This window comes from Bicyclus anynana, chromosome 14 (assembly GCF_947172395.1).
Source record: "Bicyclus anynana chromosome 14, ilBicAnyn1.1, whole genome shotgun sequence".
Lineage (NCBI taxonomy): Eukaryota > Metazoa > Arthropoda > Insecta > Lepidoptera > Nymphalidae > Bicyclus > Bicyclus anynana.
This window is the reverse complement of record NC_069096.1, coordinates 6,210,818-6,234,460: the sequence shown is the minus strand read 5'-3', so window position 1 is coordinate 6,234,460 and position 23,643 is coordinate 6,210,818. Positions and strand designations below refer to the sequence as shown.

The 23,643-nt window shown below is 37.3% G+C and overlaps 1 protein-coding gene across 3 annotated transcripts; it reads left to right on the top strand.

Annotated features, from left to right (window-relative positions):
- Positions 1–824: 824 nt before the first annotated feature.
- On the top strand, positions 825–22,931 carry LOC112046206 (uncharacterized). Of its 3 annotated transcripts, none has more exons than XM_024082764.2 (5): positions 825–1,303; positions 17,663–17,734; positions 18,148–19,715; positions 20,844–21,014; positions 21,879–22,931. In XM_024082764.2, the coding sequence occupies exons 2-5, from the start codon at positions 17,710–17,712 to the stop codon at positions 21,921–21,923; spliced, it is 1,809 nt and encodes a 602-aa protein (XP_023938532.2). In that variant the 5' UTR covers positions 825–1,303; positions 17,663–17,709; the 3' UTR covers positions 21,924–22,931. The 3 variants fall into 3 exon arrangements, with proteins under 3 accessions (XP_023938532.2, XP_023938534.2, XP_052741375.1); XM_024082766.2 differs by lacking the exon at positions 825–1,303 and adding an exon at positions 11,310–11,483; XM_052885415.1 differs by lacking the exon at positions 825–1,303 and adding an exon at positions 13,451–13,513.
- The last annotated feature ends 712 nt before the right edge of the window (positions 22,932–23,643 follow it).

Genomic DNA, 23,643 nt, shown 5'->3' with positions numbered 1-23,643 from the left:
TTTTATCTTCTGTTCAGGTCTTTAAACTGTAGTCCTATGATTATTAACCGAAAAAGCTAAAGTAAAAAAAGTAGAAATTTAGCTGTATAAAAAAATATTAAATTCAAAAATTTTTGACAGCCTTCGTTACGCAATGGTATGTGCTATGGATTTGCAAGACGGAGGTCCTGGGTTCGATCTCCGGTTGGGCTGAACTTAGTCATATAATTGGTCCAGGTATGGCTGGGAGGCTTCGACCATGGATAGTAACCACCCTACCAGCAACGAACCGCACCGCCAAGCAATTTAGCGTTTCGGCACGATGTCATGTAGAAACTGAAAGGGTTGTGGATTTTCATCCTCCTCATATCAAGTCACTTCGCTTCCGCCTTAGATTGCATCATCAGCTGAGATTGTAGTCAAAGGCTAACTTGTATAAAATAAAAATATACATATTTTATAATATTATATTATGCCATTTAACTACATATCTAAACCGGCATTTTTAGGGAGATCTTTACACGACGAAAACGTTTACAACAATGAAACATCGATTCTATGGTAACAGTTTTTATAAACGCGTTAGATCATAGATTTTTGATCTTTGCCAGAGGGATAACGGTTAGCGAGGCAGGCCCTGTTATTTAAATGGTCTAAGAAACAAGTCGATGGTGACGTCAGATAGGCGCCAACTATCTATAGTCAGCGTCCCGCGAACTCCTACGATTTGTGATTGGTCAATTCGCCATTCGCTAGGCCCCCTCGGGCACCCGTATACGCCTTCGCTATGCCTTACCCTTAAATCTATCGCTTTGTATTTGAGACTTGAGTTGGACTTTCGTTTTCGCGGCATTGCCGCCGGTCGCGCCAAAAGCCCCTGACGCCTCACCTCACGGCTCACGGCTCATGTGCAGCAAAATGTCATGCAGTTATGCACATGCAGCAAAAGTAAAGCTGATAGTGAGCCTATGGCCAATCCTCCAATCCAATCCAAATTCCAATGCAATGCCACGCCAGTCGAGCGCTACTCGCTGTATCGTATGCACATGCAGTGCGTACTGCGTGCGCTGGAACTTTTTTTTTAACTTTATTCAAGCATAAAGTTTACAAATTAAATATACAGGTATCTGTGTCTTACGGAATAAAAAAAAAGTTCATTTATTTGGTGATTCAATAGGACACGACTAGTGATAGTGAAGTTATTTGTTGTTGTGATGTGAGGTTATACTTAAGTGAATAAAGCAAGCTCAAGAACATTGCCGCCATTTGTGCATATTATGGATTTTAATTAGGGATTGCATTAAGTTGCCGATATTTAATAAAGGTATTATAGTTTATTAATACTTATTCTTTAAGTGTTTGTTTTACTGAAAAATATTTAAGTGCTTGTTTATACCTACTTACTTAAGAAACCGTAAATATTTAGTTAGGTATCTAACTATCTAAAATATTTTTATTACCCTTGAATTGAAGTGTAAAAATAGTTAATTAGATTATCAGGCTTTACTAAAAAATAATTTTATTAAAGTTTTACCAGATACATGTTAGGTATGTTAAGGAAAATTAATTAAAACTTAAAATCTTTTATATACCTAAGTTTAAAAGCAAGTTTTTATTTAAATGTGTTAAAAATATATTTTTTTAAAATACAACCGACTTCAAAACATTATCATACCCACGAAAGTAAAAAGGGAAAAATAGCTAAGGGAGTTCCAAGCCTACGCCAAGCCAAGTATATTAATTCAAGGCTTACCTACCTACCTACCTATCATAAAGATTTTTGTTTCATAGACATTGTATTTTTTTAAAAAACTACTAAAAGCAACACCACACGGGCTTGGCACCGAATTAAAAGTGATCAATAGTTAGAAAATTACTATTACGATATTGAAAAAAAATCAAAATCTGCTCAGTAAACACGTGTTCATACACAAAAAAAATATACCTACACGTCGAATTGTTAACCTTCGTCGCAATTTATAATAATTGGTGTTATTAGTGGTCTAGTCGAGTGGACGCCCGCAACTTCGTCTGCGATTAGTGTAAGCTTTCAACCCCATTTATTTATTTATTACATTTGACATTTTAACGAATAGTCAATGTGAAGATGATAACTTAAACAACATAAGATAACACAAATCATACCCATTTAACCAAAAAGCGAAAACTAACATCATTACCGTAGTACTTAGAATTAGGGGTTTAATTACCGTACCTAGAACCTATTACCGTATTACCGAGAACATACCGACAATTTGTAGATCATTTTTCATAAATATATCTAGAACTAAAACTGCCAGATTTTTATTTTTAGACAAATTTAAACCCCTTTTCAACCCGTTAAGGATTGAATTATAAAAGTTCTTGAATCACATTACGTATATTTTTCATGTTTTATGCACAATTTTTTATAACTGTAACTCTAAAAATTAAGGACTATCCATATAAACTTTTAACCCCTAATTCATCCCCTTCTCTTTCTATTTGAGATACCATTTATCATAATCCAAAGATTTGTCTTAATCGATTCAATCGTTTAGCCGTAACACACAGACAGACAGACTTACATTTCGCATTTAACATTAGTATTTATAAATTGCTAAACTAAATCCGTTGTTAATTAAAAAGATAAAGTTGTCAGTGAGTTAACTCAGAGTATATTAAAACAAGAAGGCTGAAATTTTGTATGGTTATGTATATTAATTACGTCTTTATATTGGTATAAATTGGTATTGCATATTACTAAAATGTACAAATTAATTTTAATTTTCCATTAAACTGTAAATATGTATTAAACTATATAATTTTAAAAAATAATTACCTAATTTAGCTATACATAAAAAATTAATATCTGACTTAGCTAACTCATTTTTGATCTATAGATTTTCAATACCTTAACTTAGCTGTCAATTAAAAAAAATACCTAACTTAGCTAAGTCAGTAATTTTAACTTAGCTAAAATTTCCCCGCTGCCAAATCCGGCTTTTTCTATTTATTTTTTCATGTCATACAAAACAAACAAACAAGAGGCACAGACATTTTTAAAAGACTCCCGGTGGAAGGTTATCTCAAATACCTAACTATTCAGTTAATTACCTAATTTAATTTAATTAATTACTTTAAAACTTAATTAGTCTATAAAATTGCCTGTGAATTACAAATTAATATCATACAAAACCAAACAAACAAGAAGCACAGACATTTTTACAAGACCGCCGGTGGAGGGGTTATCTCATTAATTTAGTAAGGCCAATGAGACGAGATAAAATAAGTAGGTAAATAAACTGATCTTTATTATGTAATGTAATAATTTCGTCCTTTGTCAACGTTGGTTGTCGGTGTATATCGTAGTAGAAGAGCTGTCAATGCAGGAGATAATTCATGAAATTTCATAATGTTATCGCCGCGTTGCAACGACTTGCGGTACGGACGGCTCCAGTGAGTTCGTGGCGTTCGAGCCATCCACATCTCTCTTGTTGTGTAATCCTTTGTGGGTTGTTATGGGATAGGTAGCGAGAGTGGAAAAGGGGAGTGTTTGTTAACAGTCAAAGGATCCTTTAACCCTACACACAAAGTTCACAAGTGCGTGACTTTACTCAAAGTAATTTTCTGCCATTCAAGAGTTTTATTTTGGTTACAGTTTGATTTGTTAATTAAGTTGTCCTGACAAATGTTGTGAATCATAACCTTTGTTCGACATTAGTTTTCTTAGTTTTGTATTATTTTCTGAGTCTGCTAAAAATAAACAAGTTAATTCCTGTTTGATTGAGGTCAAAGTGACAGCAATCAATGGAAAATGTTCGGTTAGGTTGTGAAGTCGGTTTTACTTTCTTTTATTATATATATTTGTTTATTTTTTTTAGGGTTCCGAACGTAGTAGTACAAAAACGGAACCGTGGGAGACTAACATTCCGAAGCACCACAGTATAAAAGTGAATAAATATTATGAACTAACTAGAAATGGCTATGTAGTTAGTCTGTACGCCGTAGAAGTAGGTGCGAGAGGTTTACCAGCAAAATCTCTCTTTTTTTTTCAGGGAAAAAAAATCCCTCCGGACTTCTGCCGACAGTCGGCAGGGCATGTCCAACTTGCACGGACTAAAAATAACCTTCCCTGGACTCCATGGTCAGCACGGAACCGCTATGCATTTCTTCGTGCTGACCTTCCTATTGTTTTCTTTCTCTCTCTCTCTTTTGTTCTGACTCTTTTTAATTCCTTTTTTCATTGTGGTTCGGAGCATATGGGCGTACTTCTGCCATTGCTCCTCGCTTGACAGCATACGTGAGATGAGGTTACTTGCGTTTACCCCCTCATTAGTTCCTTCAGCGGCTGCTCTTACATCTGTGGTACCTGGGCATTCAAACAGTGCATGCCTCGGCGTATCCACCTCATCACAAAAGTAGCAGCTCTCAACTTGCGCTTTCCGAAGGCGAAGAGGTAGGTTTTAAAAACACCATGGCCGCAGAGTGCCTGCGTCAGGCAGCGGTTCACCTCTCCGTGCTCCCTCTTGTGCCATTTTATAAGATCCGGAATCAGTTCTCTCGTCCAAGTCCCTTTTCCTTGTCCCCTCCAGTCTCTGTCCCATTCTTGCAGTATAAGTTCTCGGGTTTACAAGTTTGGCTATAGGCACTAGTCCTGCTATAACCAGCACTGCATCTGTGGAAACAGTGCGATATGTCCCGCTTATGCCTATCGCCAGTCGCCTTTGCACCGTTTCTAGCTTTCTTCGGTAAGAATCCACTTCCATAGCACCCTTAAATATAGGCGCCCCGTAAAGGATGGTGGAGTTACTGATGCGAGCACCCTTCTTCTACTCGCTCTGGGACCTCCTTTAGTCGGCATAAGTCTAATAAGCGCTTCTGCTAACTTTTGCGCTTTTTGGGCTGCTTCCTCGATATGCTTTTATCGAGCCAAATTCCTAAATACTTAATATTTTCTTTCGGAGTCACCGTAACGACTTGGACGCGGAACGTGATGGGATCAAGCTTTCTTTTTCCGCTAAATATTATAGGAGAGCCCTGTTTTCCCGAATCATAAGTGCTGACTCAGTTTTAGCCACAACTACTAAAGCTAAGTCATCAGCAAAACCTACCATTTGTACGCCTTCCCCTTGCTCCAGGTAAAAGACTCCGTCGTACAGAATGTTCCAAAGGGTAGGACCCAAAATTGAGCCTTGTGGTATTCCACTGGTAACTATAACTTCCTCCTTCACTCCCTTATCATCTGTAACCTATATGCATCTGTCTTCTAGATAGCTACTGATTAGGTTTTGGATGTAGCCCGGTAGACTTCTCTTTCTCAATTTTACGATAATTTCCCTCCAAGGGGCTGAGTTGAACGCATTTCGGACGTCTAAGCAGATCAAAGCACATAGATTTCTGGTGATACGAGTGCCTTTTCTTGCTATTTCAGCTGTTTCCACAACCCTCTTTATAGCCATCAGGGTAGACCGGCCTTGCCTAAAGAGAAACTGATGATCTGAAAGTTTGGTAAGAGTTGCTCAATTCTATTTAGCAGGAGTCTCTCTAATAACTTCCCATAACAGTCCAGTAAGGAGACCGGTCGGTAACCCGTTGCGTCATCTGCAGGCTTATTACCTTTCTAAGAAGTACTAGTCTCCCTTTCTTTCAAATCGTGGGGAAGTTCCCTGTTATCATGGTCACATTAATGATGTTCTTAATTTTGTCGGGAATCATTTTAGCTGGCAGTTTGACTATTTCTGGATTCAGAAGGTTGGGTCCGGGCACCTTTTTTGATTTCAACCCTGCTGCAGCCTTTTTTATTTCTTCTTCCGTTACTTCAGCGAAATGGGTTTCCTCTGCAACTATTCGGCCGAAATCTATACCACAAATTTGATTAAGCCCATATCTAAGCTAGGCGGACGTTGGCGCAGTTTCTTGGTGACAATTCTGTATCCCAGACCCCACGTATGTTTATCGATTTCGTCACATAGATATTTCCAGTTTTGCGCTTTTGCCTTTGTAATTTCTAACTGAAGGTCCATTTTTGCGACTCTGTACTCTTCTTTTAAATTAAATAGTTCGTTTTCCCTTACTATGTCTACTTTTTAGTTCCCCATGCCTTTTTTGCGTCGCGCACGCGTATATTTCCTTCGGCAGCTTGTGCATTGTTTTCTTTTTTCTACAATTAGTTTGTTCCACCAGAAAACAGGTGTTTTTTGACAATGACCTTTTTTCCGCATGGCCTTTTAGCAGGCTTTCGTGGTCAGTGCAACCAAGTCTTCTGGTATCTTTGCCTCGTTTTCTTTAAGGACTTCTAGAAAAATATCATGGTTCATTTTGTCAAGTTTCTATCCCAGCTGTGGAATGTGAAACTTGACGTACTTATGACCACTTAGACTATCTTCGTCTAGAACTTGCCATTCTATTAACCTCTGTGTTAAGCTGAGACTTACATAAGTAATATCCTTGGTGGAATTCTTTACGCCTCTTTGAAATGCTGGTGAGGTGCTCACGTTTGCAATGGTCATGTCATGACCAGCATTCTCTCGCCAGCATTTTCATTATTAGGTATCCTCTGGCATTTTCTTTTTTTGTGGCCCAAACTTTTGAGGCTGCATTAAAATCTCCAGCTACTAATATATCCCAACGCTGAGATTCTATACTTTCAAACAATTCATTTATATCCTGTTCAAACTTTTCGTCGGCAGAATTTGGAGAGAAGTAACAACTATATATTGTGATTCCAGAGATAACTACAGCAATAAAACCGTTACCCTTTGCCACTACTTTCGTCTGCAGTTGTTTGTTGTATATGATGAAAGTTGCGTCTTCTCTGTAGTCTGTAGTCAACTCTCGCTTAGCGGTTATCTTTTTATTAGGTTCCGATACTATTGCAATGTCGATGTTGTGCTCCTTTGCGGTTACCTCCAGCAAATCATGAGCGCATCGCGTTCTGTCGATGTTTATTTGTAGCAGCTTTATATCTGAGCCTGACACCCTCCTTGTTTTTTTGGCCCGTTTTTTGGATGAGTAATTCGTTTTGCAGGCACCGCTTCCTTCCGAGATGGGCAGTTTCTTGAGCCAATTTTATGTTTAGTGCTACCCAGACCTCTATCTTTGCATATGGCGCATGATGTTTCGTTTTTACAATCTTTGGCCTTGTGTCCATCAGTTCCACAGTTAAAACATTTCCTACTTCGGTCTTCCCCTGGACATCCTGTAGAAATGTGTCCATACTCAATGCACCTATAACATCTCTTCTTTTCAACTATAAGGTTTACGGGGACCCTCATCCATCCTACCTTGATTTTTCCTTCGTTTACTATATTGTGAGCGTCTTCTTTTGGTAGCCGTTTTAACTCGGTAGCTGTTTTCCCAGAAGCTCTTAATGGTTACTATGTGCTTAAGTGCTTCCTCTAGCTTCTTCTTTTCGACTGTGACATCCATACCCTTTACTATTATACATATATTTACATTCTCTTAATGCCCTCAGGTTAAGAGTAGGATACAAACTCTCCATTTTTTCCTTCACTTTTAAGACTCCTCCGTTTTGTTCTTTGTCTACCTCAAGGAGGACGTCCCCTTTCCTAGTCTTCCTTATCTCAGAAAAAATAACATCCTCGCTTGAAAGACCTGTTCTAACTTCTTTTAATACGCGTACGGTTCCCAACGTAGTAGTACAAAAACGGAACCGTGGGAGACTAACATTCCGAAGCACCACAGTATAAAAGTGAATAAAGCCATTTCTAGTTAATTCATTATGAATTAACTAGAAATGGCTATGTAGTTAGTCTGTACGCCGTAGAAGTAGGTGCGAGAGGATTACCAGCAAAATCTCTCTATAACTTGCTTAAAGACCTTGGCCTCTCTAAAAAAAAGTATTTTCCGAATCGGCTCAGGCGTCATCGAGTAATCGGTGTACATACATAAAAAACTAAAAAATTACCAATCAACTTGAGAAACTCCTCCTTTTTGAAATCGGTTAAAAATACAAATCTTTCTTCTAATTGGTGTAGTCAACAAATTTATCTGTCACAGCAAAAATGGGTTTTTTAATATTTGTTTTCATAATATCCCCCGTTTATGACTCACTTCCTGTAGTTCAAAGTTCATTTTGTTTCTAATATTTGTTATAGAACGTTGACTAATGTTATTTTATTTGTTTTACATTAATGAATATCTCTTAAAAACTGTCATGACAACAAAGTTTTTATTTATACTATCACTAACGAGTATCGATGAAATTGTTATGTTATTGGCTTAGAACACTGATGTCAGTGTTCTAAGTATTTCTATACGCAAATTTACACCCACTAAACTTAGTCTGTGTGCTTGAGTTAAATGCTCAGTCGAAGCCACGGTCGGAGTTCCTATCACAAACTGCGTAGCTGAAGGCCATGCGTTTTGTGTGCTTGGGTAAATTTCCCAGCCAAAGCCACGGTCGGAGGCCGTATCACAAACTTCCGGCCGAAGGCCGGTGTATAATCAAGTACACGGCCGAAGGCCGCGCGTTTTGTGTGCTTAGGTAAAATGCTCAGCCGAAGCCACGATCGGAGACTCAATCACAAACTTCCGGCCGAAGGCCGTTGTATCATTAAGTGCGCGGCTGAAGGCCGCTCGTTTTGTGTGCTTAGGTAAAATGCTCAGCCGACGCCACGGTCGGAGACCCAATCATAAACTTGTTCAATTAACTTCGCGGTCGAAGGCCGCGCGTTTTGTGTGCTTGGATAAAATGCTCGGCCAAAGCCACGGTCGGAGGTATCACAAACTTCTTATTAAAAATAATGAAAAAATTGTATTCCACGCGGACAAAGTCGCGGGCGTCCGCTAGTTTTATATAAAATGTTTATGAATTAGCGAAATCATCCCAGTAAGTTGGTGGAATTGTTCGGTAACATTTTAGCGGCTAACCTTTGTACATTTTTCCTTTTTTGTATTCCAGAACAAAGGCGTTGTTAAAATTACAAAAGTGGAAAAATAAAACCTGAAAATATGTAGTAGGTAGGTACAGTTTACATACAAAGTAGTCCTTTATAACCCCAATAAAGCTAGGTAGGTAGGTATAACTTATTGTTGTTTGTTAAGTCTCAACAATAAAATTTATTATTAGCTAGGTATATCTACAAGTAGGGTTAGTAGGTCGCCTAACCTAAAAGCCGGACAGACCAGCCAGTTTGGCCGGACATTTGGATAGAAAGGCCGGACAATTTACATTATTGAGGATTTTGTCTCAGTATTAATAGGTGCGTGATCGACCGAAAGTGGATTGTCTGGTTTGCGAAACGTAAAAACCTAACATAAGCCGGACAAGCTGGACGCCGTTTATTTTGGCCGGACACGCAATTAATAAGCCTATCTATGTCCGGCTTTATCCGGACGCCTGGCAACGCTATCTACAAGGGATCGCCTATTGTACGGCAACGTAATGCTAGCTACTCACCATCCATTATGCTCGCGTGATTTTCATGATCTTCAACACACGATCAGTTTTATCGGATATCCTTCGGTTAGCGCTGCAGGGATATGAACTTATTGAATGATGGGTGGCTAAGCTATAGAAACAGTTTTACTGTAAGTAGCTCTACCATGTTACATGAAATAATTTGCATTAAACCATAACACATCTTTATAAAGCGGAAGTGTGTTTGTTTTAACGCGCTTATCTATGGAACTTTCTTTTCATACCTAGATGGGTGTAAATAGACACACAAAAAACAATTTAGTAGATATGGAAAGGGCATACAATGAACTCCTAAAACTAAGAACACCTCTTATCTACAAATAATTCCAGGAATCAGTACGTCACGAACTAAATACAAACTTTACGACCACAACGACAATGCTTTGATATAAAGCGACGTCGCCTCATGTATAGAATTCGGAGAAACTAAATTATTATTATCGTTCTACAGCAGAAATAAAACTATTTGCCGAAGCGGCTATAGGGCGCGGTTAGGGGCCTGCCCAGGGACGCCAGGTACAGATATAAAAAACTCGCGTGCTAGTAATAAATAAATCCATTATTGTTCATATGGGTTTCAATGGGAGATGGGCGCCGTATGAATCTTGCCCAGGGGCGCTGGTAGTGCTAAAGCCAGCACTGACTAGGTAGGTAGATAAAGATATACGGCGTACTCCCTTGCACTTACATGTCATACGACTTTTACATTTTACCATATTATTGAGTTAAGTGTAACATGACTGAAAATATTTTTAATTACGTGTTTGGGAGATTACTCTTTGGGACACTCATCGCTGACTTTATAACATGCCCACTAAGTTGATATGAGTAATCTCGTGGGATGGTATTATTTATGAAAATCTGTTCCTGGCTCACGCACCCTAAAGCTAAATCAAATCCCCTAGATAAACCTCAGACTAAATACCTTGGTCTGAGCACAGAAAAGATTTTAATGCGCGAAAGCTAAGCGCTTTTTTACGCCAGCCACACACGGTCAAGTACCTACCTATACCGTCAAGTATGCTTAGGGATGTGAAAGTGAAAAAATATCAAAATATGGTTATGTTCGCAATATTTTTTGTCACTGTGACATAAGTAAGGGCACACGCGGTCAATTATACCATTAGTCTGCAACGCGCTTAGGCCTAGTTCAGACTTTCAGACTACTTTAGAATTTTTAACCGACTATAAAAAAAAGGAGGAGGTTCTCAATTCGACGCGTATGTTTTTTTATGTTTGTTACTTCATACCTTTGTAATTTATTAACCAATTTTGATCTTATTTTACGGTACCGGTAATATCATTGGAGAATCTATGGTTCTTTTTAAGAAGACCACATATGCCAAGTGTTTTATTTAAACCTAATGGATGGATGTACAATGTACTATTATGTTCACTATGCATCCATCTATTATATAATATTACAAATGCGAAAGTGCGTCTGTCTGTACTTTCAAAAATGCTGAGGCTTTGTATGTGTATATATACTCAGAGTCACAATAACCGCCCTCTTTAGTATGACGCGAGTATATTAAAGTGGGTGGATAATGGTGCCTCTGAATATATAAATGTTGGTATAAGTACCTACAGATATAGGCAATTGGATAAAAAAAAAATCCAAGTTGCGGCGCTTGGAAGGTCCAAACCACAGCCCAAACAAGCTATTAATAATAATAGCTTGCTTATTGGACTATTGTTGAAATAGAACTTTCTGTGCAACTTTTTTATATCTATATCTCATTGTTTCCTTTTCTCATTTCATATTCCAAATAACAAATATCGTGTAGGTACCTACTATATCGATGAATCACGGACTAACTAAATCTCAATTAAGTAGGTATATGCGTTCCATATTCCATCCCATGAATTGTTTTTGTTGCTCTGTGCTCAGTATGGATCGAGACGTCTAAGAGGAAGGACGTGAATATTGTGTGGTGTCTTACAAAGTGCTGTGCTTAAAGCACTTTGGATTACTCTAATAACGGTGTTGTAATTATTGTTATGTATGTTCAAATGATTCATATATTATAAGTGTAAAGTATATAACAAAACAGTTTGGATTCCAGTAAACAAGTTCAAGGTCAGTAGATCTGCTTTAGGTATAAAAACGCATAATTAGAACTTTTATCCATCTTTAAATGTTAGACTGTAACCGTAATAGCGTATACCTCATTAGGTAGATAAGTATTATTGATAAGAATGTATAGTAAGTACCTAAAGTAAGTACTTACCTAAAATAATTTAGGTAAGTACTTACTATCGTAAGTATTACCTAAAATAATTTAGGTAAGTACTTACTTTTGGATGACAATGCATTGTCTTATCTGTGTAGCATCATTCAACATGACTCAACACCCAAGATGGCGGACTAGTTATTATATAATCACTCTTACAATATGAGTATCAAATGAAGTTGCTTGTTGTTTATAACTCGAAATATAAATTAACGTCACTAAATCGGATGGCGGACTACTTATTTATAAAGAAATCTGCACTGTTGATATCAAATTAAAAGGCTCGCTCATAATAACTCGAAAAATAAAGTGACTTCACTTTAAATCCATTATGGCGGATTTCTGCAGATGGCGGACCAAGTTTTTATAGTTTTTTTACAATACTGTTACTAAATGAAAGCGCTTACTGAGAATAATTGGAAAATTAAAGTAACACTCTAAATTCAATATGATGGGCTTAAATTTATATGCTTTTTTTAAAATATGGACATCAAATTAAAGTTAAACGTATATACCCACATATTAAAAAACTTGTCGCGAGATTTAAGCAAGTAAGTAACTGTGTAAATAAATAAGCAGGTACCTTTAAAAGGTATTTTATTTATATTTATGTATAAATTAAACTAAATACACACGCTTTTTTATCACATAAATGACGTTATAGGTTTTGGAAATCCATTATATTTATTTATTTAAATAAAAGATTGTCATTAAAGAAGTATTTTCCTTAATTTATTCATTAATCGCCAACACAATAGTAAACTAACTTTTGGAAATAAACATTAGAAATGAATATTCATTAACTAGGTCTACAGAAGTGCGTAATCATACAAGTCTGGACATAAACTTATGCTAGACTCTCACCATCCAATAAGCTCACGGGCTTGAAGCGCAAACGGAAGAATATCCGATAAAACTGATCGTGTGTTGGCCGTGATGTGCATGACGGTTCGACTCGAAGCAAAAAATATATTTTTGTCCATGCTCCATATCCCCTGTTATAAGGCCTTATTATCTGTAGTGGGAAGTTTTAAATCGGCTGATAATGACGACTTGAGAAAACAGTTATTTTGATATTACAGACAAACACTTCAATTTCATTTGCATGTATTAATATTGATAGTGATTTGGATATCATATTATAAGTATTGTCTTAGTGATTTATATTTATTTTATGTAACTCCATTTTCATATGTGTGGTATTTACCCATAACACAATCTACGCTTACTTTGAGGCTAGATAGCTATGTGTGTATTGTCTATATAAGTTAAATTAACCTAACCTAACCTATCAAAATCAAAAATCAAATCAAAACACAGCTAACGCGTCAACATCCGTCGGTGGCGACGCCATCGTTTCGACTGAGGTGGAGTGGGTGAGGCTCATGCAAACTTAAGACGTGTGTGGTGTACATGAACGCGTTGCCAATCGGATGTCATACCGTCAGCGCTGCAGGCATATGAGCTTATCGGGTGGTGGGTGGCTGGCATTATATATGTACACTCGGCGTCAAAAAATCCGCACCTCTTACAATGATGATCATCTTAAACTTGACGCTAACGTGGAGCTGGCCACACACGATCATGTTTACCCTGAAGTCTACAGCGCGCTTAGAGATGTAGACAGGGGAATATTTCACAAATAGATCCTAGTGTTTGTGTATACTAAATGGATACCTACAATACTACATACACTATCTCATGTACATTGGTAGTGGGGGCAAAACAAAATGGGACAGTCTATCACCGGCCCTTGACCGGAGTGGTCGTGTGCGGTCTGCTTGCCATAACAGTGTAGGAATGAGCCAGTGATTACCTTATCTTATAGTAAGGACGAGGGTCCTTACACCCACTATAAAGTGAATAAAAACGCTTGGTAGGTTTTAAATATTTTATATAACATTGTCGTGTTACAGTTTTGGTTACCACACTCCTTCGAATCGGCTGATTGATCTAGAATTTTCATATGTATACTAACGGACGCCCGCGACTTCGTCCGCGTGGAATTCAGTTTTTCACAAATCCTCTGGGAAGCGTGGATTTTTCCGTGATAAAAAGTAGCCTACGTGTTAATCCAGAGTAAAATTTATTTCCATGCCAAACATCCAAATCAATTCAGTAGTAGCGGCGTTAAAGAATAACAAACATCCAAACAAACATCCATACAAACTTTCGCGTTTATAATATTAGTAAGATTCAGTATTCTGAGAATATGTTGTTATCTATTTTTCATACCCACCCCTAAATGAGAATAGTGTTCCGCGCCACCCCAAAAATAAGGCAAAACAAAGTTTGCCGTGTCAGCTAATTGACAAATATTATAATTAGTAAACTAGAGTGACTTCATCCACATGAAATATCCCACATTTAATTACATTACTTCCTTTATCCAAAGGTTGTCTGGCAGATATTGCTATAAGCAATAAGACCGCCTTTGCACATACTTGTTTTCTGTTTTCTCTGTTGTTGTTTTTGTTTTGTCCAATCTATAATATAAAAATGAGTCGCAAAATGCGTTGGTAAGCGCATAACTCAACAACGCCTGGACAATTTGGTCAATTTTTTTTTTAATTGTTCGTTGAAGTTCTAGATGGTTTTTACAGCGAGAAAAATTCGAATAATTGCCGGAAAAACCATAAAAATAGCCCTTTTCTTTTTCCCATACAAATGTTTTTTAACTAAAACGTAGTCAATTTGAGCTTTATTGTTATTGTATAAAGTTCATATTAATAATAATTAGAAAACGGGGTAGGGGTAGGGTAGTGGTAGGGTAGGGGTAGGGTAGGGGTAGGGTAGGGGTAGGGTAGGGGTAGAGTAGGTGTAGAGTAGGGGTAGGGTAGGGGTAGGGTAGAGGTAGGGTAGAGGTAGGGTAGGGGTAGGGTAGGGTTAGGGTAAGGGTAGGGTAGGGGAAGTTGAAAGTTTACATCGAGTTTCACGCGGACGAAGTCGCGGGCATCCGCTAGTAAAGTATAAATAAAAATCCGTTTTTCACAAATCCCGTGGGGACGATGGATGTTTCCGGGATAAAAAGTAGCCTATATGTTGAACAATATCCTCCTATATCTTTCAATGAAAGTCCATCAAAATCGGTTCAGCCATTTCAATGAAACAGAAAGACAGACATAAATTCTAAAACTGCTTTTTTGTATTTTGGTAGGTATACCTAGCACTTGAGAAAACAGTTATTTTGGAATCACAGACAGACTTTCAATTTTATATATTTAAATCATTTCCGTAAGTTTTACATGTCGACCACAGAACCCTAGAAAGAGCTCTTCAAATGTGATAAGAGATCCCGATTTCCAAGAATTCACGCCAGACAACTGCGCACTATATTCGTTTAAAAATCAAGGCCACTTTTTATTGCATCCCATTTGTCTTGGTCGTAGGTCAATGTTTCGCATGCTATTTTGCGACCAAAGTCAAAAGTACATTTGAGTGCATTGCACTTCAATTTACAGTAATCCTACTGATATTATAAACCCGAAAGTTTGTATGTATGTTTGGATGTTTGTTACTGTTTAACGCCGCTACTACTAAAGCGATTTGGCTGAAATTTGGGATGGAAATAGATTTTACTCTGTATTGACACATAGGCTACTTTTTATCGAAAAATCCATGGATTCCCGATATTTGCAAAAACTGATGATTTTGATGAGATGAATGTTTGTTTCTCTTTCACGCCTCGATTACTGAATTGAATTAGCTGAAATTTGGTATTAAGATAATATATTATAGCCTGGATTAACACATAGGCTACTTTTATCCCGGAAAAATCCATGGTTCTCGAGGGATTTGTGAAAAACTAAATTCCACCGACTGTATACGGTCTAATGTGATTATGCCAGGAACACTTCTATTTTAATCATAGGTACTCGTACATGTGAAGTATATAATTGGGTGCGACCTCGGCTCTACCGTAACCATTTTTGTTCCTATGCATTTCTCTATTTCAATCTGAAATATTATCTTGTTTCGTTCTTTTTAGACCCCTTTTTACTTAGTCGGGTTATAATTTTTTAACTTTATTTTTATATATCTCAAGAACAGGCTCACCTATCGAAATCAAATGTTTAGGCTTCGGACTATTTAGTAGATGGTTTATGTGAAGTTTGCACAAAATCGGTCGAGCGGTTCTTCATTTATCACATTTTTTGTAACAAATGAATTCAGGGGTTGGGATAGGGTGGGGGTACGGTAGGCTAGGGGTAGGATGGGGGTAGGGGTAGGAGTAGGGAAGGTATAGGGAAGAAGCGCACATAATTAGTTCAAAGCGAAGCTTGACCGGGTCCGCTAGTACTGTATGTGTTCTTTACCCGCAACATCGGCGGCGTGGTATTTGTTACAAAAATCCAGTTTAATTAAATGTAATTAATTATGCTCCTATTATGCTGTCTCATTGGTCTCATGGTTTGCTGTTTTAGCTACGGACAATGAAGTCCAGGGTTTGTATCCCGGGTCAGGCAAACAAAAAATACGTTGAGATTTTTCTTACAAGAAAAATCCTATCGTCTTCTATACTGTCTCTAGTAAGACCAAGATTGTATATAATGCATGTATCTGCAAATAAATAAATTAATTAATTGATTGATTGATTGATTGATTGATTGATTGATTGATTGTCTTATGTAGTCCAACGTCAACGACACCCCACGAACGAGTAAAAAAAACGACTACGGAACTATATAATAATTGAAATGTGTTAAGAGACCCCGTTTTGGCAGATTTCACATCAGACATTCAAATGCGCACTACATACGTTTACAAGTCAAGGCCACGTTAACTCCATCCTTTTTGATCCCACTTGTTTCATCGCAGGTCAATGTTTTCGCAAGGTATTTTGCGGTTAAACGCAAAAAGCATAGGTACGCAATTAATTTGAGTGAACTACACTGACACCAATGAGTCATGAGCAATGATATTAAATATTTTAAATGTCGTTGGTCATGACCAATTCGCTCATCGTTTTCTATACATTTTTAAGCCATGCCCAATTGACGCGTGTAGGGTAGGGAGAAAAGAGGTTCAAAGAATGGAAGAAATACTAGTGGTATTTATTTTATATGTTTAAAATAGAGCGGTAAACTTAAACGTGAGTAACAGGCGTTACTGATAATTTCTTGGGTTTTTTTTTTATTCTTTACAAGTTAGCCCTTGACTACAATCTCACCTAATTGTAAGTGATGATGGAATCTAAGATGGAAGCGGGCTAACTTGTTAGGAGGACGATGAAAATCCACACCCCTTTCGGTTTCTACACGATATCGTACTGGAACGCGAAATCACTTGGTGATACGTCTTTGTCGGTAGGGTGGTAACTAGACACGACCGAAAGCCTCCCACCAGCTAGACCTGGACCAATTAAGAAAACATCAAACGGCCTAACCGGGGATCGAACCCAGGACCTCCGTCTTGTAAATCCACCGCGCATACTACTGCGCCACGGAGGCCGTCAAACTCCTAGGTTAGGTGTTATTAACATAGGAGTCCTAGAACTTCGAAACACAATGGTCTCGAGCCGTCAGCATCCAGCGACTCTCTGCAACCCACTTGATGTCCTCGGTCGGTCCTTTTAGGGGTCGACCAATACTGCACTTTCCTGTGCGGGGTCGCTATTCCAGCACCTGTTATAGTGCTGAAATAAACTGATTAAGAAAGCATGAAAGCCTGACAAAAGCCGGCAACCGACTTACCAGTTACACTTCCAATGAATATTCAGTTTAAATCTAAAACAGTTCCTTCCTCAGTTCCTTCCCAGAGAGGAAAGAGTACCGCTGACAGTGCCAGTACACTTATAGTGCGCGATAAGTTTGTCCGTGGCCAAAATCGGAACTAATCAAAAGTGGCGCCATTTTGTGGTATATCTCTTGAGGGGTAAAAGAGATGACAAAAGCTGGCAACATAGTCGCGCGCGGACTTATTTTGCGCGCACTCTACCTTGTCTATTAGACCATTTATATTCTAATTTAGTTACATCGGTTTTTTATCTTACTTTATTTTAATTAGTTTTTTTAATTCTTTACAGATAAAGAAGAACTAGTGAACACACAACAAAAGAAAAACAAGAAAAAAATGGAGCACGCTACAAATATTGATGGTAAGAGAAGTTCATTCATTCATTCGTTCATTATAATATTTTTCACAGTACATAAAGGATATTTCGTTATTATTATTTTTTTAATTATTGTCATTGTGTTGCACTTCTATACATTATGAATACATGGTCAATTATTATTTTCGTTACTTATACATGTTTATTATCAATATGTAAAGTGACTAGAAGGTATATATGCCTATATAAAGGTCGCTGCATACGTAAGGACGTCTGTCTCGAACTTATATCGTTTCATATTTCATTACTTCACTAGTCATTTCACTAGTTTCACATTAGCACTTTACGGAAGCACATGCGGGATGGAGACGGTAAAATATCGTTACCGATATCTTTCCCATCTCGTCGCAATCCTTACTTGAATTATTGTATTGAAATTATTTTATTTTACGTTTCAGATGTCTATCATCAAATGACAAAATATTCAAATGAAAAGCCAATTCAAGTCACTTGTATTTTTGAGGATTCTGATTCAGATGATAATTCACAGCTACCCGAAGAAACAGCTCTACATACTGCTTCTCAAAACGAAAACACAAATTCTGCTACACAGCAGTTGAATACACAATCATTTAATCATAATTGTGATAATAGTGCTAATGAAGTTGAAAGCAGGTCTTTACTTTTACAATATAAGCGGTTACCGTCAGACCCATGTCCGAAAAATCACACAAATGTTCAAAATGAAGAGGGGACAAAAGAATCTCAGTTGAAGGAAATTTTAACAAGTGCCAGTAATGTGCCATTCTCTAAACGTATGACACCCAATCAAAAGAATCAATTCGTACAGTTATTAGATACAGTAGCAGAAAATTTGATAATCATTACTAAATATTATCACTATTTTAACTTGAAATTTGGAATAAACCATGCTGCTAGAGAGAACTATTTACGATACAAAAATTATTATTTTGATCAATCATACAGTGTCCTTGTTTCGGTATTTATACCTCACGAGAACAATCAAGTATTCATAAACAAATTTATTAATAGAACGATTGCAATAGCAAATTCTCAATCGTGGTACCTTCATATGACAGTTGACGAGCTGACAGTTTTTGTTAAAGGTATGATTAAATGGGCTAAACAAAAGAAGATGCATCAAGAAGCAAGTGCGAATCAGTTACAACAGCTGATTAGTGCTTCAAATGCACACTCTAATCAATATATACTGTCGCCGAACAGGAATTCCAATTTTGAAACACGACAGACTTATGTGAATTCATCATTACTACCTGTGGTACCACCCGCAGTATTCGGACCTACAGTGCCACCACCATCAAACTACACCACAAAAAACAACACCTATGAGGGATTTAACAGACCACCGCCAATGTATAGACAACCTCTAACTTCACCTGCACCTGAGTGCTGTGAACCGCCACCAAAAAGTTGCTCAAACGTGTATACAAAACAGCAAACGAACAGATCACATCCTATGTATAGACCACCTCCACAACTACTTGAAATACCACCTCCGTCAAGAAGCACCTCCAAAGTTAACAATATTGACCAGAATAAGCAAAATCCTACAGAAAATCATATTAATAATATCTGTATATTTTCCGACAAAATAAGTATCAGCGTTGATCCAGCAATCGCAGAATCAGTTGTTAGTAAGAATATTCGAAAAGCTCCGTTAGATCGAACAAGTAAAAGACGTAAGACGAATGATGAAAATGGATATCCATCAGCATTATCTACAAACTGTACTGCTCATAACAATCAGCTTCCATACAATATTCAAAACCACTACAACCCAAATCAATCCCCGCGAATATCAAATCCAGATAATATAATGCAACCTATCAATAATTCAAGCCAATATTGTCCTGGAATAAGGCAAAATGATAGAGAATCTGATAATATGGAAAGTCAACCGCACTTATCTAGATCAGTGTCAAGAGACAGCGGATTTGGGAGTCCAGTTCTATGCTCAATGCTACTCAACAACGATAATAATGTGGTAATTTTATAATATCTTTAATACATAACTCTTTAATCTTCATGAATTTTTGAATAGAAACAAATAGGTCCTTGGAGTACCTATAAAACATCCGTCAGATACTGGAACACATCCATGCTCATGACTTTTTCAAATGTGGGAGTCGAACCACCTTTGATTTAGTAAGGTCACAGCGTCGATAATAAAATCCCAAAATGTTACCCCATTTTTTTCGGGTAGAATAAGTTGGGGTGGCGACTTCTTATGCCGAAGAAAATATTAAAACTACGCGACGCAGCTCGCTTTATTCTTGGAGGATTGAGGGTATGGACCATTGATACCTGCCATCTTCCAAAGCCTAGTCCAAACTCCATAATTGGGTACCGTACTTACCTACCTATGGTATGAGTATAGGCTGACACACGTTCAGATTTCATAAAATGAGGTATGTCTGACTAACGTAATAGGCTAGTTGACACTTTTTTAAATGGTCTTAAATTGATTATAATCGTACTACTATAATGAATTGAGAGGTGATTACATGAAAATTTACATTTTTAATTAGATATTTATTTGACAATACGAGCCAAAACGCTGTCGGCCATTGGTGGTCTATATTTCAACTGTTTCATGACGTCACGTTAATCCTTAACCAAATAGAGCGTTTGACAAATATAATATTAGTTGTAATAATTAGTTTGACGTTTAGTGCATCAAGTAACATTGTGTTGTGACGTCACAAAATGGGCGACAGCGTTTTTGACATTTGGATAATTAAAAAAAAATACAAGATTTTTACATTAAGTTTAAAGAAATCCTTAAGTTTTATTAATTGATATCGATATATTTCGGACCCTGATTTTATTATACGAAATTGACGATGAGTCAACTACCCTATTCTCAGGCTCTTGGTCCATTATTATGTTTAAGGTAAATAAAGTAAATGCGAACCTGCGCCTGGAGCCATGAGGCATGTCGATTCTCTTTTTAAAACCACAAACGTTTCGAAAACTAACGTGTCACGTGACCTGTAGGTATGTCATTCCCATACATTTTTAATTTTCGAAGCGTTAGCGTTTGAAGAAAGAAAATCGACGTGCCACATGGCTACAGGCCCTGTATTTTTAAGGAATTTCAACTTAATTTCAGGTCTTCCCGTCAGATAATCAAAAGTTAGCCCCAGAAGTACCTCAGATGTCGTCTATGAACCCCAACAACGATACAAGTTCAATAAGCGGCGCGTGTAGAATTTGCGGCACGTCTACTAAATATGTCTGCCTCGCATGTTCTAAAGAATATTATTGTTGCTCTGTGTGTCAGGTAATTTAATTTAATTAGTAATTTATTTATACTAATATTATAAAGAGATAAAGTTTTTGGTATTCTAGGGTAATCCTTCGATCTACTAAACCGATTTTGAAAATTCTTTCATCACTCTATAGCCGCGTTATTTATGAGTATCGTAGGCTATATTTTATTCCCGTATTCTCACGGGAAAGGGAACTATAGTCTGGCAAGTTCGTTGATGACACACCCATGATATGCAGGCGACGGGGGGAAAGACAGCGCGGGGAAGTGAGGTGCATCAGTCATGGGTTTTTATGCATCGCTATACGCCCCCCGGCCCGCGCGCACCATCGGGAGAGTTACAAACAAAGCTGCCAAGCTATACGCGGGTGAAAACACCGGGCGTCGGCTAAACTGTTTTTATAAAGGAATTAACAGAGGTTCTTTGGCTATAAATTAATAGGACAGAAAACGCCAAAGCTCTCGAATCTACCAATTTTCTTACACATTCGCTGCGGCACTGATATTTCTGTACTTTCCTTTGGTGCGGTACGAGGTTTTTTGACCTCATACTAAAACTTTATGTGGCGTAGTCCCATCGACCTCGTAACTCTTGAAGACGCTAGACGTACGAGGCCAATTAACCTCGTACCGCAGCGACCGTGTTAAGCCGGCGTCGAACGGTCAAGTAGATGACGATGTATACTAGACCGTCAGTTTTAATAATTCGGTAATTTTGTCAGGAAAAACGATTTATCTAAAACTTATAACATTACTACTAGAACGTCTGTTTCTGTCTTGTTTTAACCGACTTCAAAAAATAGAGAAGGTTCTCAAGTCGACTGCGTGTTTTTTGTTAGTTGCTTCTTCAGTAATTTTGTTTTATTATTGTTTCAGACTTTAGATTGGCCGCGACACAAGATAGAATGTAGAACTAGGTGAAAAATGTGAAAGTGATCATAAATAACTTAAAACACTATAAAAAATATGTTGTACCAAAAATTATATTAATTATAATACATAGCTATAATTATTGTATACAGGTGCTATAATTTTAAATAAGCCTTTGTTGAATATACTACCTAAATTAACGCTCTACTGGTTTACATCGCAAATCAACGATATTTTATACTATAGATATGTTACGTGCCTAGAAAATCACCGCAAAAATGATCCGAATTTAGCAACTTTACTTTGTGCACACTCATGCACAATTTTCTGTTTACTTACAATATTTAAGTAGGTATATTTTAAACTTCCTGAACACACAACTCGACATTGTAGACAATATTTAGGTTTTATTTATATAAAGAACTTTCGTTTTCTAATAAGCGACTAAGTAAATGAAATTAAGACAATTATGCACATTTGTCCGTTTCAGTTTTTATACGCTAGTGCCCTATCTCTAGTATAATATATCGTTGTCAAAAACTGGCAGTTTATTTGCCTTGAATTTTTTCATTCATCAAACTTATGTTATTTTTAAGAACAGCCTTAATGCTAAGGCCTTCTTCAGCTTTGCTGTTTAAAATAACGCAATTTTTATAATATTATGTGAACAAACAAATAAAATTAAACATATAATTTGTATTATTTTTTAATCATTTTATTAATTAGGACAAATAATGTTATCGTTGTTATTTTTTGTAATTTTTATTGATGTAAAATTGCAAAGAATTATATTAGAAAGTTATTAAGTATTTGTATATGTTTTTAAAGCTCTTGTATGACAGTGACCAACAAAACGCTTTTAGATTTAAATAAAAACCAGCATTTGTTACTGATTTATGTTTATTATTATATTATAATTAATAATATATTAATATTATATTATAATTAATAGTAATAACAAAGCCTTAATCAGTGAAATTGCAAGAAAATATGTCTTGGACTATGTCTGGAATCATTGTAGTGTTATCAAAATAATGATTAAATTTTTTATAAAATAAACATGTTACAACCTTTAATTTAACTTACCATATTAGTTAGTAGCATATATGTATATAACCGTGATAGCCCGGTGGATATAACCTCTGCCTTCGACTCGGAGGGCGTAGGTTCGAATCCGGTCTAGGACATGCACCCGCAACTTTTCAATTAGGTATGTGCATTTTAAGAAATAAAATATCATGTGTCTTATACCTGAAAAGGAAACGTGAGGAAACCTGCAAACTTGAGAATTTTCTCAATTCTTAATGTGTGTGAAATCTGCTAATCCCCATTGGACCAGCGTGGTGAACTATTAGCTTAACCCTCTCATTCTGAGAGGAGACTCGTGCTCCACAGCGAGCCGAATATGAGTTACCTTACCACTGCTGGACATAGGCCTCTTGCATGGACCTCCAAGCACAACGATCTCGAGCCGCCAGCATCCAGCGGCTCCCTGCAACCCGCTCGATATCCTCGGTCCACCTAGTGGGGGGTCGACCAACACTGCGCTTTCCGGTGCGGGGTGCACCTTGGAACTCCAAAGTCCATTGGCTCTTGAAACTATATGCTCTTCCCATTGCCACTTCAGCTTTGCGACTAGCTGAACTATGACTGGTTCTTCTGTGGATCTCCTCATTTCTGATTCGATCACGTAGAGAAAACCCAGGCTTAGCTCACTCCATCTACTACAATAAAACTATGAACTCTGTAGTTCATAGTTTCAACTTCTTAA

Excerpts from the sequence above, each read along its gene's own strand:
- LOC112046206 (XM_024082764.2), top strand. The coding sequence starts at position 17,710 with ATGGAGCACGCTACAAATATTGATG. Across the intron at positions 17,735-18,147 it reads GCACGCTACAAATATTGATG|ATGTCTATCATCAAATGACA; the intron begins GTAAGAGAAGTT and ends TTTACGTTTCAG. Across the intron at positions 19,716-20,843 it reads TCAACAACGATAATAATGTG|GTCTTCCCGTCAGATAATCA; the intron begins GTAATTTTATAA and ends ACTTAATTTCAG.